The 15037-nt window shown below is 45.8% G+C and overlaps 1 protein-coding gene across 1 annotated transcript in view; it reads left to right on the top strand.

Moving 5' to 3' along the window:
• Positions 1-10587, top strand: part of LOC144480702 (uncharacterized) — a 130067-nt gene extending 119480 nt beyond the window's left edge. The window contains 1 exon segment of the mRNA XM_078200296.1: positions 10079-10587. Within this exon segment, the coding sequence (XP_078056422.1) occupies positions 10079-10586 (508 nt within the window). The 3' untranslated portion in view covers position 10587.
• Positions 10588-15037: the final 4450 nt, after the last annotated feature.

Below are 15037 nucleotides of genomic sequence, written 5' to 3'. Positions count from 1 at the left end.
ATTAGTCTAGCAGACCTTTCCTGAACTGCTTCTTATTTACATCCTAAATAAGGAAACCAATGGTCTCACCAGTGTTCTGTATAACCGAAGAATAACATCCCTTCTTTTGTAATCTGTTTGCCTCACCATAAACAATAACATCCTATTAACTTTCCTGATTACTTGCTGTACCTGCATTCCAGCCTTTTCATGCACAAGGACACCCAGATCCCTCTGAATCTCTCACTATTTAGAGAATATACTTTGTTTTCATTCTTCCTGCCAAAAAGGACAATTTCACATTTCATAGAAATCATAGAATCCCTAAAGTGCAGGAGGAGGCCATCTGGCCCATCGAGCCTGCACCGACAACAGTTCCACCCAGGCCCTATCCCTGTGAGCCCACATGTTTACTCCACTAATCCCCCTGACACTAAAGGACAATTTAGCATAGCCAATCAACCTAACCTGCACATCTTTAGACTGTGGGAGGAAACTGGAGATCCCGGAGAAAACCCACACGGACATGGGGAGAACATGCAAACTCCACACAGACGCTCAAGGCTGGAATTGGACCCGGGTCCCTGGCACTGTGAGGCCTCTATGGTAGTCATGATGTGGAGATGCCGGCGTTGGACTGGGGTAAACACAGTAAGAAGTTTAACAACACCAGGTTAAAGTCCAACAGGTTTATTTGGTAGCAAAAGCCACACAAGCTTTCGGAGCTGCAAGCCCCTTCTTCAGGTGAGTGGGAATTCTGCTGAAGAAGGGGCTTGCAGCTCCGAAAGCTTGTGTGGCTTTTGCTGCCAAATAAACCTGTTGGACTTTAACCTGGTGTTGTTAAACTTCTTACTGTGAGGCAGCAGTGCTAACCATTGTGCCACCCTACACATTTGTCAACATTATACTACATTTGCCAGTTCTTTGCCTACTTGCTTAACCTGTCTATGTCCCTTTGTACCCCCTTACATCCTCTTCACAACTTACTTCTTTCCTTATCTTTGTGTCATCAACAAACTTAGCAACCATACCTTCAGTTCCTTCTCCAAATCATTTACATAAATGGTCAAAAGGTTGAGGTCCCAACATTGATCCCCGTGGCACACCGTTCATCACATCCAGCCAACTAGAAAAAGACCCATTTATGCCAACTCTGCCTAGTTAACAGGAAACAATCTCCTATCCAGGCCAATATGTTACCCCCTACACTATGATTTTTATTTTCCACAATAAACTTCGATGTAGTAACCTCATCAAATGCATTCTGGAAATCTCAGTGCATTCACCTTTATCCACCTTCGGTTCCCCTTTATCCACAGCATATGTGACTCCTTCAAAGAACTCAATAAATTGGTTGAATACGATTTCCCTTTCTCAAAACCATGTTGACTCTCCCTCGTGGCCTGAATTTTTCTCACTACCTGCTATAACATCTTTATAATTGTTTCTAACATTTTCCCTATGACATGTTAAGTTAACTGCCCTGCTGTTTCCTGCTTTTTATCTCCCTCCTTTTTTGAATAATAGAAATCCATTGGCTACTTTCTAATCTAATGGAACTTTCCCCAAATATAGGGAATTTTGGAAAATTAAAAACAATGCATCAACTATCTCACCAGCCATTTCTACCCCTCTTCAGCTAAAGAACAGCCATATGGACTCGAAATGTTAACTCTGTTTCTCTCCTCACAGGTGCTGCCAGACCTGCTGAGTCTTTCCAGCTTTTGATGTTTTTATTTCAGATTTTCAGCATCCGCAGTGTTTTGCTTTTATCTCACGAGCCACTTTCAATATCCTAGGATGAGGTCCATCGGGACCCCGGGATTTGTCAGACCACAGCTCCAACTATTTGCTCAGAACCACTTCATAAGGGCCTGCAGTTTTCCCAAATTCCTCCCTAACTTTCATTCCTGACTATGTGGGATATTACTTGTATCCTCCATACTATGGGATAGAATCCCGGATTATAATTAAGACTGATGCAAAGTACTTAAGAACATAAGAACTAGGAGCAGGAGTAGGCCATCTGTCCCCTTGATCCTGCTCCACCATTCAATAAGATCGTGGCTGATCTTTTGTGGACTCAGCTCCACTTACCCGCCCGCTCACCATAACCCTCAATTCGTTTACTGTTCAAAAATGTATCTATCCTTGCCTTAAAAACATTCAATGAGGCAGCCTCAACTGCTTCACTGGACAGAGAATTCCACAGATTCACAACCCTTTGTGTGAAGAAGTTCCTCCTCAACTCAGTCCTAAATCTGCTCCCCCTTATTTTGAGGCCATGCCCCCTAGTTCCAGTTTCACCTACCAGTGGAAACAACTTCCCTGGTTCTATCTCATCTATGCTCTTCATAATCTTATATGTTTCTATAAGATTTCCCCTCATTCTTCTGAATTCCAATGAGTATAGCCCCAGTCTACTCAGTCTCTCCTCATAAGCCAACCCTCTCAACTCCAGAACCAACCTGGTGAATCTCCTCTGCACCCTCTACAGTGCCAGTATGTCCTTTCTCAAGTAAGGAGACCAAAACTGTACACAGTACTCCAGGTGTGGCCTCACCAGCACCTTATACAGCTGCAACATAACCTCACTGTTTTGAAACTCCATTCGTCTAGCAATGAAGGATAAAATTACATTTGCCTTAATTACCTGCTGTACCTGCAAACCAACTCCTTGAGATTGCTGCACAAGGACACCCAGGTCCCTTTGCACAGCAGCATAAATAATCGTTAATTTTGCTGTTACGCCTACCAAAATGGATAACCTCACATTTACCAAAATTGTACTCGATCTGCCAGACCCTTGCCCACTTACTTAGACTATCTATACCCTTTGCAGACTTTCAGTGTCCTCTACACACTTGCCCTGCCACTCATCTTCGTGTCATTTGCAAATTTTGACACACTACACTTGGTCCCCAACTCCAAATCATCTATGTAAATTGTAAACAATTGCGGTCCCAACACTGATCCCTGAGGCACACCACTAGTCACTGATCGCCAACCAGAAAAACACCCATTTACCCCCACTCTTTGCTTTCTGTTAGTTAACCAATCCTCTATCCATGCTAATACATTACTCATAACACCATGCACCTGTTGAATTCATCTGCCATCTCCTTACTTTCCATTATTAATGGTTAAAACTCACTATCTATGGGACCAACATTCACACTTTTTTATTTTAATATCCAGAAACACTTACTATCCATCTTTATATTTCTAGCTGCCTTTCTCTCGTACTCTAATTCTTCCCTCCTTATTAATCTTTTTATCGTTCTTTGCTGTTCTTTATATTCTGTTTATTTTCTGACCTGCCACCCGTCTTTGTGCAATTGGTTACCTTTTTCTTTCAGTTTGATCCTGTCTTTATCTTTTTTAGTGAACCACAGATGGCGGGTCCTCCCCTTGAATTTTTCTTTCTCATTGGAATGTATCTTGTTCTGGGTTTCCTGAAACATTCCTTTCAATACCTGCCACTGCACCTCTATTGACCTGTCCCTTAACCTCATTTGCCAGTTCACTTACGTTGAACACATGGATTCAATGTGTGATGTGATTAACAGAAAAATCCATTCACTGTAGTTAGCTGTGAACTCGCTGGTGACTCAGCAGTGTGGATGACCGACTGAATCTCTTCCAAAACTCAGGGCAGTCGAATGGGTTCTTCCCAGTATGAACATCGCTGGTGGACAGCGAGTTGAGATGATCCCCTGAACCCAGCCTCACAGCAAAGAATGGCCTCTTCCCACTGTGAACTCACTGGTGTGCAATCAGCTAGGAAGACTGAGTGAATCTCTTCTCACACTGGGAGCAAGTGAATGGCCTCTCCCCAGTGTGAATGCGTCAATGAGTTTCCAGCTCTGACAGGTAACCAAATCTCTCCTCAGTCTCCACATTTCCACGGTTTCTCCCTCATATGACTGTGGTTGTGAATGGTGTTGTTTCCTTCCATGTTCAATATTCTCTGTTTTGCAGGTTAAGATAAATGGTGCAGCTCCATCCAATCCTGATCTGATGTTTTGTGTGAGTTTCCTGACCCTAAATCCTTCCCTTCTAAGACCAATCATATTAACACCTATAACAGAGCTGGAGTCATTTTTCAATTCCGCAGAAACAGACCCAAATGAACATGGTTCAGTCTGAATATGATTAACAGCAAAAGTCCAATCACAATAGTTACTTGTGAATTTGCTGGTGTTTCAGCAGCCTGGATGAGGTAATGTATCCCTTCCCACACTGGGAACAAATGAATGGCCTGTCCCCAGTGTGAACCCTTTGGTGATTTACCAATGTGCATGATTGACTGAATCCTTTCCCACACAAAAAGCAGGTGAATGGCTTCTCCCCAGTGTGAATTCGCTGGTGTTTCAGCAGATGAGATGAGGTAGTGAATGCCTTCCCACACTGGGAGCAGCTGAATGGCCTCTTTCCAGTGTGAACTCGTTGGTGTAGTGCGAGGTTAGATGACCGATTGAACCTCTTCCCACACTGGGGGCAAGTGAACGGCTTCTCCCCTGTGTGAACCCGCTGGTGTACTGCTAGGTTAGATGACCGATTGAATCCCTTCCCACACTGGGAGCAGGTGAACGGTCTCACCCCGGTGTGAATGCGCCGATGAATCTCCAGCTGGGATGGATAATCGAATCCCTTCTCACAGTCCCCACATTTCCACGGCTTCTCCCTGTTGTGACTGCAATTATGTTCTGAAAGGCTGGATGATTGGTTGAAGTCTTGTCCATGCACAGAACATGTGTACAGTTTCTCTCCACCATCAACGGTGCATTTTTCTTCCATGTCCAAAATACAATGATATTCAGGTTATGATAAATCGGCCAACTCAATCAGGCTCTGATATCTATTTGCTTTCAGTTTCCAAACTGTAAATCCTTCTCTTCCAGAATCCTGTGAAATTGATTTAAAACAGAATAAAGGGAGTGTGTGAGAACCCACAAAAACACAAAAGTGAGTTGTGAAATTGAGCTGAATGAATCTGGAAATTTGTGGCGTTGGTACGAGGAGAAAATGACCATGAAAACTGCTGAATTGGAATAAAAACCCAACTATTTCACTGATATCCTTCAGGGAAGGAAACCTGCCACCGATGTGGGCAATATGGGAAAAGACAGAGAGAAGTAGGAGAAGGTGGGGATGAAGGAGAGGGATTTTATACATCTACAACTCAATGAGAACATTGACAGAATCTCCCGAACCTCAACCTCCACCATCTAGGGGAGGGAATGGGTTTGACTGAATTGTTCCACAGAGAGTTGGCACGGATTGAAATTGCCAAACGGATTCCTCCCATGTTGTAATGTTTCCATCACTAGAAATAGATAACATTGATACACTGCTATATATTTCAAGACAAGAAATACGGAATCATAAACAACATAGTATATAACCATGTAACTACATTAAACCTCTCTGCCCCATCCGAATTTAGTGATCATTTAAATGTTAGCCCTCTCCTTGGAAAACTCCCTCTTTAATCGCGAGTATTAGGTAAGAGGCTATCCTGTTAGCTAGATAAATAAATGTATCAAATGAGGGAGCTAAAGCATGTCAATGTCTTTGAGAGAGAAAAAATAATACCTGGGCCTAGTCCTGCTCCTAAATCCGATGTTCGTCTGTAATCTCGTCCGCAGCTTCCCTGGATTCACTTCCTTTCCCTTCAGTTGCTGCAAGTCCCCAATTTCCCCCAGAATGAGAAAAGAAATGGAAAGGGGGAAACATTGATTTCCTCCCAGATGTTGTCCAGAGGAGGAAGTTTCACTCTGAAGCTCATTGGCCAACTTCCGCAATGACGTCACAATGGAGCCCTGCCTGAATCAACCAATAGGAATCAGTCTGCAGCGCGGTGACGTCCTCGGGTTCCAGTGCGCAGGCCCGGGCGCGCGGACACGGGAGCCCCGCCCCCACCCATTGTTCCCCCTCCCCCTACACCTCCTCGAGCCAAGGTTTCCAGGCAACCGGCTGGGGGCTCCGGCCAGAGCGAGAAGCCGCTCGGTGATCTCCCCCCTCCCCCCTCTCTCTCCTGCGGCTCCAAAAAGAGATCGAGAGCGACCGCTGGCGGCAGCCGCACTGCGCCTGCTCCGGACAGCTCGGCTCAGCAGCGCTCTCTGCGCCTGCTCCGGACAGCTCGGCTCAGCAGCGCTCTCTCTCTGCGCCTGCTCTGGACAGCTCGGCTCAGCAGCGCTCTCTGCGCCTGCGTGCTGGGCTGCCAGCTGAGGGAATGGGGGAGGGGACTTTGCAAAATCTCTTCCCATCATTTTCTTCCAAGTCCCGCAGTTTGATTTGAAACAGAACAGCTTCTGTTTGTAGCTTCACCACAGACTCCAACTTCATCCTCTGGACAACATCTGTGAGTAAAACATTTTCTTGAAACGTTGACTCTATTCTCCCACTGATGCTGTCAGACCTGCTGAGATTTTCCAGCATTTAGTGTTTTTGACTCAGATTCCAGCATTTACACTATTTTGCTTTTTACTTTCTATCTCCCCCTGCAAAATACAGAGAGTTGTGGGACTCTGCAATCTGGGCAGCACGGTGGTTCGCACTAAGATAATGGCAAAATACTGCGGATGCTGGAATCTGAAACAGAAAATACTGGAAAATCTCAGCAAGTCTGATAGCATCTGTGGAGAGAGAATAGATTTTATTCATTTGTGGGACATGGGTGTCACTGGCTGGTCAGCATTTATTGCCCATCTCGAATTGCCCTTGAGAAGGTGGTGGTGATACAACTGAGTGTCATGCTAGGCAATTTCAGAGGGCAGTTGAGAGTCAACTACATTCCTGTGGTTCTGGAGTCACATGGAGGCCAGACCAGGTAAGGATCTCCTTCCCTAAAGAACAACGAAAAGAGCCAATGTTTCAAGTCTGGACGACCCTTTGTCAGAGCTTCATCAGTGGTTAGCACTGCTGCTTCTCAACGCCAGAGATCCGGTTTGAATTCCCGGCTTGGATCACTGTCTGTGCGGAGTCTGCACATTCTCCCTGTGTCTGCGTGGGTTTCCTCTGGGTGTTCCGGTTTCCTCCCACAGTCCAAAAGACGTGCTGGTTAGGTGCGTTGGCCATGCTAAATTCTCCCTCGGTGTACCCGAACAGGTGCCGGAGTGTGGCGCCTGGAAGATTTTCACAATAACTTGATTGTAGTAATTGCGTTAATGTAAGCCTAATTGTGACATTAATAAATAAATATTGCGAGTATGAAATGGACTATATATATGTGCTTGTGTATGTGGGTTGCAGGTGCTTTTGCCTCAGGCCGGCCTCAACAATCCCCCCTTTTGGTAATGGACTAGCCCTAGTCCCATTAACCAACATCATTAGTTTACAAGCTTATTTGTGACACCAAAAAACAAACTTTAAACTTTAGAGCCAAACATGCTGAGGGGGGGGGGGGGAAATGTTTATGATTTTGTGGAACCTGTTTTCATTTGGGGAGGTGATGGCCTAAGTGGTATCGCGAGACTATTATTCCAGAAACTGAGCTAATGTTCTGGAGTACCTGGGTTCGAATCCCGCCACGGCAGATGGTGGAATTTGAATTCATTAAAAAAAAATCTGGAATTAAGAATCTATTGATGACCATGAAACCATTGTTAGAAAAGCCCATCTAATTGACAAATGTCCTGTAGGGAAGGAAATCTGCCGTCCTTACCCGGTCTGGCTTACATGTGACTCCAGAATCACAGCAATGTGGTTGAATCTCAACTGCCCTCGGGCAACTAGGGATGGGCAATAAATGCTGGCCATCCAACGATGCCCATGTTTCTCGAATGAATAAAAAGAAGCTCTTTAAATTCAAACTTATTCAGTCTATTCAAATACTGTTTGCCTCTTAATGAATGCTTCATTTATGTTGATTTTAGTTTGGTTGTTACAGTAAAAGTTTAAAAAATGAAATCTTGTCCTTCACTTTATTCTATTTGTCTGTGACTTTGTTTATTTTCAAGTTTATCGGTCTTTACAGGGATCATGACAACAAAGATATGTCTCGTGTTGTTATATGGTACATCTTAGATGTATTGTTTATGGTTCTGTCATAAAGTTTATGTATTGTTTCTAGTCTTGTAATCTGGCACTGTAGCTATGTTACATTTCCATTCATACAGTCATTCTAACACAGGAGTCTATTGAGCATGCTGACACTGTGCAGAGAAATTCAGTCTCTCCTATTCCCCCTTTATATCCATGTTTAAAAACAGCAAAGTTATGTTGCAGCTGTATAAGGTGCTGGTGAGGCCACACCTGGAGTACTGTGTATGGTTTTGGTTTCCTTACTTGAGAAAGGATAGACTGGCACTGGAGGAAGTGCAGAGGAGATTCACTAGGTTGATTCCGGAGTTGAGAGGGTTGGCTTATGAGAAGAGACTGAGTAGACTGGGGCTATACTCATTGGAATTCAGAAGAATGAGGGGAGGTCTTACAGAAACATATAAGATTATGAAGAGAATAGATAAGATAGAAGCAGGGAAGTTGTTTCCACTGGCAGGTGAAACTAGAACTAGGGGGTAGGGCCTCAAAATAAGGGGGAGCAGATTTAGGACCGAGTTGAGGAGGAACTTCTTCACACAAAGGGTTGTGAATCTGTGGAATTCCCTGCCCAGTGAAGCAGTTGAGGCTACCTCATTGAATGTTTTTAAGGCAAGGGTAGATACATTTTTGAACAGTAAAAGAATTAAGGGTTATGGTGAGCGGGTGGGTAAGTGCAGCTGAGTCCATAAAAAGATCTTACTGAATGGCGGAGCAGGCTCAAGGGGCCAGATGGCCTGCTCCTGCTCCTAGTTCTTATGTAAGGTTATAGGGATAGGGCCTGGTTAAAGGTGCTCTGTTGATTAGTGGGGTCAGTATGTCAGGGTAGAGGGATAGGGCCTGGGGAAATGCGCTCTTTGATTAGTGGGGTCAGTATACAGGGGATAGGGATAGGGTGAAGGTGCGCTGTTTATTCGTGGGGTCAGTTTGTCAGGGGACAGGGTTAGGGCCCGGGAAAATGTGCTCTGTTGATCAGTGGGGTCAGTGTGTCAGGGTGCAGGGATAGAGGCTGGGTAAAGGTACTCTGTTGATTAGTGGGGTCAGTGTGTCAGGGGACAGGGATAGGGCCCGGGGAAAGGGAGCAGAGTCCACAAAATGATCAGCCATGATCTTATCGAATGGCGGAGCAGGCTCGAGGGGTCAGATGGCCTACCCCTGCTCCTAGCTGTTATGTTATTATGTTCCTCTGCAAGTTTATTTCCTTCAATGTCCATCCATTTTCATTTTGAACTTGTTAATTGTCTCCTCTTCTCCACCCTTGCAGGCATCATCACTCAGTTCCTGAAACTTATGTTCCTCGCCCCAACTCTGTGTCTCTCATCAAGTAACGTTACCCACGTTTTGTAGCCCATTAGATTTGGACTTATTCTTTTCGAAGATTTGATCTGCACAGGAAGTAGTGAGCATGGATCTGTCAATCAGGATGAATGGGTACCTTCAGGAGAATTGGGAGGGTGAATATTAGATACAGCAGAGTGAGAATGGAGGGAGAGTGTGTGGGATGGAGATTCACAGCTTTTGGAAAATGAGAGAGGACAGAATGTTCCATAGAAACTAGAATTGTCTGTTCTGAATTTCTATCCTGTACAAACAGTGATGACTTTTGTAAACTATTTTTACAGAATATTAGAAGGGGAGGATTTGCAGACAGAAATCTCAAACCAAACATCACATCAAGATCTGACAGAGTTAATCGATCCATCAGACTCTGAATATCATCGACGTTTGCATGTAGGAGGAGAAATGTTTGTCTGTTCTGTCTGGGGGGGAAAAATTTCAAACATCAGTGTGACTGGAAAAGCACCGAGACACACACACACCTGAGTGAGAGTGTTCCAATGAAGTGACTGTGGAAAGAGCTTTAACCAGTTACACAGCCTGAAAAAATAATCACTCCATTCACAGTGGGGAGGAACCGTACACACGTTCTGTGTGGACGAGGCTTCGATTGAGGACACAAGGACACTGAAACCATGGAGAAACCGTGGAAATGTATGGATTGTGGGAAGGGATTTCGGTTCCCGTCTGCATTGGAAACTCATCGACGCATTCACACTGGGGAGAGGCCATTCACCTGCTCTGACTGTGGGAAGGGATTCAGTGATTCATCCACCCTGAGGAAACATCGGCATGTTCACACCAAGGCGAGGCCGTTCACCTGCTCTGAGTGTGGGAAGGGATTCCGAGATTCATCACACCTGCTGACACACCAGCAGGTTCACACCGGGGAGAGACCGTTCACCTGCTCTGACTGTGGGAAGGGATTCCGAAATGCATCTCACTTGCTGACACATCAGCGAGTTCACACCGGGGAGAGACCATTCACCTGCTCTGCGTGTGGGAAGCGATTCACTCAGTCTTGCAACCTGCTGGTGCACCAACGGGTTCACACCAGGGAGAGGCCGTTCACCTGCTCTGAGTGTGAGAAGGGATTCAGTGATCCATCCGCCCTACTGAGACACCAGCGAGTTCACACCGGGGAGAAGCCATTCACCTGCACCGTGTGTGGGAAGGGATTTACACAATTATCTAACCTGCTGAGACACCAGCAAGTTCACAAGTGATGACAGGGATTGGATTCTGCTGTTAGTCACATCCAGGACTGAACCATGTTCATTCTGACAGTGGGTGAAGTGGGAGGGTTGAGGGTTTCTTTCTGCTGGACTGGCCGGTCTCATGACTTTGCTTCCAGTGGGTTGATGCTCTTTGAGCCTGGGAGAGCACATTTCCACTGAAATGATCCACAAAAGCTGCTGAAGTTCACTTATTTCATCCTGGATAGTAAATACCATTTTCCTACCACCACAGGTAGACCTAGAATAAATACATTTCTCTCTGTTCTGTTGGGCCTTGAGACTGGAGAGAGGATTTATGAGAATAATATCAGGGATGAGGAACTTCAGTTATTTGGAGAGTAAAGCAGCTGAAATTTCTCTCATTAGATCTTTGTGTCAGTAGGGTTGGGAGGGGACCATTCAGTTTTTCAGTCGGGCTCACAGTGCAATGTGCTTATGTGTTCCACAAGCGACGTATGTTAATACACAGAACCCTGTTCTTTGCAGATAGAAATAAGATGCACACACATTCCGCTTGTTTCACCTGAACAGAATAGGCGACGGCGTTGCTCTGGTTCATTCTATGGGCCAATGCCTTGATCCAATCAGAGTCAACCTGCCTGGTTTGAGTTTGAACAAACCGTGTTAGCTAACTGTAAGTTAGCAGTGAACTGTTGCATTCTCCATGGCAATGCCTCGACCAATCAGAGTCAACTTGCCAACAATTCAGAACTCTCTTCCCGTGAAGTATAAATTGTTGTTCCCTTTACTTTCTTGTGAATATCCTGATGAGTGCAAGATGAAAAATGTCAACATGTCTCACTTTTCAGCGATTACTGTTCTAACTAACTAACAGTCTGTAATAGGTGCTTCAATAAGTAGTGAGCCTTAATTGAGTTATGATTTATGAATCAGTAGTCATAGTAAAAGACTTCAAAAATGTAAAAGCTTCATTGCTGTGTATGTAAAGAATGTGCAATGAAGATAAATGTACTGGCAAGAGAGATCTTCAGGCTCTGATTAGACTCAACATTTGATATTGTATGGGAACTGCAGGCCAGTGAGCCTCACATCTGTGGTGGGTAAATTGTTGGAAGATATTTTGAGAGACAGGATCTACAGGCATTTAGAGACGCAAGGACTGATTAGGGACAGTCAGCATGGCTTTGTGAGTGGAAAATCATGTCTCACAATTTTGTTTGAGTTTTTTGAAGGGGTAACCAAGAAGGTAGATGAGAGCGTGCAGTTGATGTTGTCTACATGGACTTCAGCAAGGTCTTTGACAAGGTACCGCATGATAGGTTGTTGCATAAGGTTAAATCTCACGGGATCCAGGGTGAGCTGGCTAAATGGATACAAAATTGGCTTGATGACAGAAGCCAGAGGGTGGTTGTCGAGGGTTGTTTTCCAAACTGGAGGCCTGTGACCAGCGGTGTGCCTCAGGGATCAGTGCTGGGTCCACTGTTATTTGTCATTTATATTAATGATTTGGATGAGAATATAGGAGGCATGGTTAGTAAGTTTGCAGATGACACCGAGATTGGTGGCATAGTGGACAGTGAAGAAGGTTATCCCGGCTTGCAACGGGATCCTGATCAATTGGGGTAGTAGGCTGACGAATGGCAGATGGAGTTTAATTTAGATAAATGCGAGGTGATGCATTTTGGTAGATTGAGCCAGGGCAGGACTTACTCAGTTAATGGTAGGGCGTTGGGGAGAGTTACAGAACAAAAGGATCTTGGGGTACAGGTTCATAGCTCCTTGGAAATGGAGTCACAGGTGGACAGAATGGTGAGGAAGGCATTCGACATGCTTGGTTTCATTGGTCAGAACATTGAATATAGGAGTTGGGAAGTCTTGTTGAAGTTGTACAAGACATTGGTAAGGCCACACACTTGGAATACTGTGTACAGTTCTGGTCACCCTATTATAGAAAGGATATTATTAAACTCGAAAGAGTGCAGAAAAGATTTACCAGGATGCTATCAGACTTGATGGCTTGGGTTATAAGGAGACGCTGGATAGATTGGGACTTTTTTCTTTGGAGCATAGGAGGCTGAGGGGATGATCTTATAGAGGTCTATAAAATAATGAGGGGCACAGATCAGCTAGATAGTTCTTTTCCTAAATATCTTTTCCTAAAGGTAGGGGAGTCTAAAACTAGAGGGCATAGGTTTAAGGTGAGAGGGGAGAGATACAAAAGTGTCCAGAGGGGCAATTTTTTCTCACACAGGGTGGTGAGTGTCTGGAACAAGCTGTCAGAGGTAGTAGTAGAGGCGGGTACAATTTTATCTTTTAAAAAGCATTTAGACAGTTATATGGGTAAGATGGGTATAGAGGGATTTGGGCCAAATGCAGGGAATTGGGACCAGCCTCGGAGTTTTAAAAAAAGGGCGGCATGGACAAGTTGGGCCGAAGGGCCTGTTTCCATGCTGTAAACCTCTCTGACTCTATGAAATCAAATTAATGACCTGGCCTCCATAGTCTTCTGCGGTAAAGAGTTCCACAGATTGACCACTCCCTGCTGAAGAAATTCCTCCTCGTCTCTGTTTTAAAGGATCGTCCCTTGAGTCTGAGGTTGTGCCCTGATATCGCTGTTCTGCCTTATCAGTAAGAAATTGGAAGTGAAAAAGTGAAGCAGTTTGATGGTCAAAATAAATAAAAACAAATTACCGCAGACGCTGAAATCTGAAACAAAAAGAGAACATGCTGGAAAATCTCAGCAGGTCTGGCAGCATCTGTTAGGAGAGAAAAGAGCTGACGTTTCAACCCCTTTGCTTTCATTTTATTTAATTTCTAACTATAGTCTGCCTTATATTTCCTGATTGTCTTTATTCATTTTCTTTTCCCCCACTCTTTCCTTCTTTGCTTCCCTTTTGACTCCTTTTCCTCAATTTTACCTCCCACCCACCCATCTTCCCCCCTCCCTCCAACCCACCCACCCTTGCCGCCTCCCTCCAACCCACCCATCTTCCCCCCCCTTCCCCCACACACCGCTCTCCACCTCCCCGCCCCGCACCCACTCATCATCCCCTCCCATCCAAACATCTCCCCCCACCCACTCACCCATCTTCTCCCCTCCCCCACCCACACATCTCCCCACCATCTTCCCCTCCCTCCTCCCACTCCACCCACCCATCTTGCCCACCCTCCCCCCACCCACCCATCCATCTCCCCCTCCTCCCACCCACTCATCTCCCCCCTCCCCCCCCACCCACCCATCTCCTTCCTCCCCCCACCTAACCATCTCCCCCCTCTGCAAACCCACCCATCTTCCCCCCCCCACCCACCTCCCCCCACCAACTTCCTCACCCACCCATTTCCCCTGCTCCCCCCACCCACTCATTTCCCCCCTCCCCCCACCCACCCACCCACCCACCTTTCGTCCCCTCCCCCACCCACCCATCTTCTCCCCTGTCCCCCACCCACCCACTCATCTTCTCCCCCTCCCCCCACACCCACCCATCTTCCCCCCAGACAGGACAGTTAGTGAGATTTTGCAGGCCCAGGCAAGTCGTGGGGATTACAGATAGTGTGACATGAACCCAGTATCCCGGTTTAGGCCGTCCTCATGTGTGCGGAACTTGGCTATCAGTCTCTGCTCAGCGACTCTGCGCTGTCGTGTGTCGTGAAGGCCGCCTTGGAGAACGCTTACCCGATTATCAGAGGCCGAATGCCCGTGACTGCTGAAGTGCTCCCCAACAGGAAGAGAACAGTCTTACCTGGTGATTGTCGAGCGGTGTTCATTCATCCGTTGTCGTAGCGTCTGCATGGTTTCCCCAATGTACCATGCCTCGGGACATCCTTTCCTGCAGCGTATCAGGTAGACAACGTTGGCCGAGTTGCAAGAGTATGTACCGTGTACCTGGTGGATGGTGTTCTCGCGTGAGATGATGGCATCCGTGTCGATGATCCGGCACATCTTGCTTGCAAAATCTCACTAACTGTCCTGGCTGGAGACAATACACATCTCTTCAACCTGTGCTTACCCCTCTCTCCACTCACATTGTCTGTACTTTTAAGACTTGATTACCTGTAAATACTCACATTCCAACCATTATTTTGTAAATTGAGTTTGTGTCTTTATATGCCCTGTTTGTGAATAAAACTCTCACTCACCTGACGAAGGGGCAGCGCTCCGAAAGCTTGTGGCTTTTGCTACCAAATAAACCTGTTGGACTTTAACCTGGTGTTGCGAGACTTCTTACTGTGTTTATCCCAGTCCAACGCCGGCACCTCCACATCACAGGTTTATATCAGACAGGAGATTGGTGTCACTGACTGTGGGATTGATTTATATAAAACAAAGAACAAAGAAAATTACAGCACAGGAACAGGTCCTTCGGCCCTCCAAGCCTGCACCGACCATGCTGCCCGACTTAACTAAATCCCTCTACCCTTCGGGGGACCGTATCCCTCTATTCTCATCCTATTCTTGGACTTATCAAGACGCGCCTTAA

This window comes from Mustelus asterias, chromosome 30 (assembly GCF_964213995.1).
Source record: "Mustelus asterias chromosome 30, sMusAst1.hap1.1, whole genome shotgun sequence".
In the NCBI taxonomy this organism is placed as follows: Eukaryota; Metazoa; Chordata; class Chondrichthyes; order Carcharhiniformes; family Triakidae; genus Mustelus; species Mustelus asterias.
Note: the sequence above shows the minus strand (reverse complement) of the source record. Positions and strands in the feature narration are given on the sequence as shown.